Source organism: Montipora capricornis, chromosome 8 (assembly GCF_036669925.1).
Source record: "Montipora capricornis isolate CH-2021 chromosome 8, ASM3666992v2, whole genome shotgun sequence".
NCBI lineage: Eukaryota > Metazoa > Cnidaria > Anthozoa > Scleractinia > Acroporidae > Montipora > Montipora capricornis.
Genome location: NC_090890.1, coordinates 17,337,270 through 17,339,769, shown reverse-complemented (window position 1 = coordinate 17,339,769; position 2,500 = coordinate 17,337,270). Strand labels below are relative to the sequence as shown.

Genomic DNA, 2,500 nt, shown 5'->3' with positions numbered 1-2,500 from the left:
ATAAAAATGTTGGTTACATTAATCTCATACATGTACACACTCTCAAGTGGTGAAAAAGTACATGTAGCCTTATTTCAAACAGCTATCTTGGAGGTAAGACATAACTTCCAATAATAATTATTAACCCTTTAACACCCAAACTTTAATTTTAACCCTTTCACTCCTGTAAGGGCCAATGAGACGTACAGATTTTACTCTGTCTAACGCCAGACGATTTTACTTGTCAATGGGGAACCCCACAGGAGTGAAAGGGTTAAACCGGCCAGACTTAGTATTTTACTCTGTCTAACGCCAGATGATTTTACTTGTCAATGGGGAACCCCCAGGAGTCAATGGGTTAATAACAAACTTATTATTTCTCATTATTGCTGGATATAAGATGACTATTATAAGCCCACTTTATGCTAATTATGCCATCTCATATTCAGCATGCTCTGGTACATGTACGTAGAGTAACAATAATAATAACTATTATTACACCATACAACAATAATTACTTTGCAGCCTAAGTGCTCAACAATTTGGACATTTTATGTCACCATCCCAGAGGACCTTGTTATTCTTGAGAAACCCCTTGTCTGCAATGATACTAGGACCCAAATGTTTTCAATAATTATAACATGTTTCTTAATATAACGAGTTAAAATTGTAACTTCTAAGGAAGTATAAGTAAAATGTACCAGTCAATTAGTACCATGATATAAACAAAAGGCTCTTAGTTAACCCATTGCCTCCTGAGTGACACTAAAATAATAGATTTTACCCTGTCTTATGCCAGACAATTTTACTTGTTGATGGCAGGCATCCTAGGGCGTTTGAGGTGTGAATGAGTTAAGGAGGGTCACTGTGCATTGGATTCAAACAAGAAATCTTTTTGGAACACTCTTCTTATTTTCTTTGGGGGTGGGGGATGTTTTGCTTCAATGTTACAAAGCAAGTCTAAATGGGTTGCATCTCTGCATGGGGATAAATAAATGACTCCTTGTGCCTGTTTCTCAAAAGTCCCAAAACTTTTCGTGGCCTGAAAAGCCATGTGTGAGGCTGCTAACCGCTCGTTTTGGAAAGCCAATCTTTTAACATGTTTTCAAGATAACAAGAAGCAAAATGACTGTGAAGTTTGACAACCTAAACCCTCTTCATTCTTGAGATACAAAGGGAATTGCGACACCCAAAAATGGCCCGCAAATAGTTTCAGGAGTTTTGAGAAAGGGAGCCCTGATTACAGTGAAGGACATGCAAAAGGGCCTATCACACTCCTTTCAGGCCCCATCCACATGTATCCGAATATTTTTGAATCTGCAATTTTTTCTTTCCAGATTCAAAAATATTCCCATCCACGTGTGGTTTATTCAAATAGAATTCGCCTGTCCAAATCTATCCAAAATGTATCCGGATTCACTCTCATACTCAGGACTCCTCAAGGAAACTGAGCATGTACCATGATGCCCTCAGCAGCCATCTTGAGAATTGATTTCACGGTAAGGAACTGGGCTCGACCTTGTTACATCATCCAGATTCATAGCGCATTCAAAAATATTCATTCTAGAGAGTGTATTCAAAAAGTTCCGGACTCACCAGCAAATTTGCGGGGTACGTGTGAACAGAAAGTGTATCTAGAAAGAAAATGCTGTTGGATCTTTCTGAAGGTACATGTACTGGAAAGCATTTTGTTTTTGGTCACTTGGAATTAGTCTTTATTTGGAGTTACTTTGTTTTCTGTCTTTTGTTTCTTTTGTTTTACATACATTGTAATTTCTGCCAAGCTGTGAATTAAAAAATATTTGGATACGTGTGGACAGGGCCTCAGTCCTTTCCCTATACTAATGAGACGATAATATTGCTAACATCATGGACTTTTTATATTCAATAGTTTGATATGCTGTCAAATGTATTCTAGCTGAACTTGAATGAGTCCTCTTTTTTACATTTAAGAGATTTAAAATCTTTAAAAAGAGAAGAAAAGTCCACCAAATTAAGCTGTCATTAATACTTTGGGCAAGGCTGCCATAACAGTTGAGGAAGATGCTTTGTGAAGTAAGCACTCATATTAAGGGCACAATGAATTCAAAGCAGATGCTGCCATTAAAAAATTAACAAAGCAAGGGCCTGTACTAATCCCAAAGTTAACAAGCTTTCTTAACGTGTGATTGTTTACCGGTGTTTCTCCCGTATAGAAAAACGTGAAAACAGCGCTTTAACTGTGATGGCGAATTAGTAAAATTACGTAGGTTTATGCACGTAAGCTTTCATTAGCCAAATTTTTACCTGATTTTTGAGGCAGACGAAGGACAAATGGTTTCATTTCATCCAAGTAACGATCAAACATCAAGTCTTGTCTTTCACTCAATGATCCATTTTGCGCACTGAAGTCGCCATAACGATGAGAGGCCATTTTCGTGCCTGATTTAACAAGTGGCTTTTTGTAAAAGTCACTTTTACGCAGTTGTTCAGGTAAGAGATTACAGGAATTCGGAGATCAAACGACACATTAAGTTGAATT

The 2,500-nt window shown here is 37.5% G+C and overlaps 1 protein-coding gene across 3 annotated transcripts in view; it reads right to left on the bottom strand.

Annotated features, from left to right (window-relative positions):
* The window catches only part of LOC138014433 (centrosomal protein of 112 kDa-like), a 79,228-nt gene that overhangs the window by 76,522 nt on the left and 206 nt on the right, over positions 1-2,500 (bottom strand). For all 3 annotated transcript variants that reach the window (XR_011125312.1, XM_068861500.1, XM_068861501.1), the window contains one exon: positions 2,266-2,500. This exon is cut by the window's right edge. Coding sequence is in view for 2 of the 3 variants with exons in the window: in XM_068861500.1 (XP_068717601.1) it covers positions 2,266-2,392 (127 nt within the window). In the remaining variant the exon portion in view is untranslated. The remainder of the gene's footprint in view (positions 1-2,265) is intronic.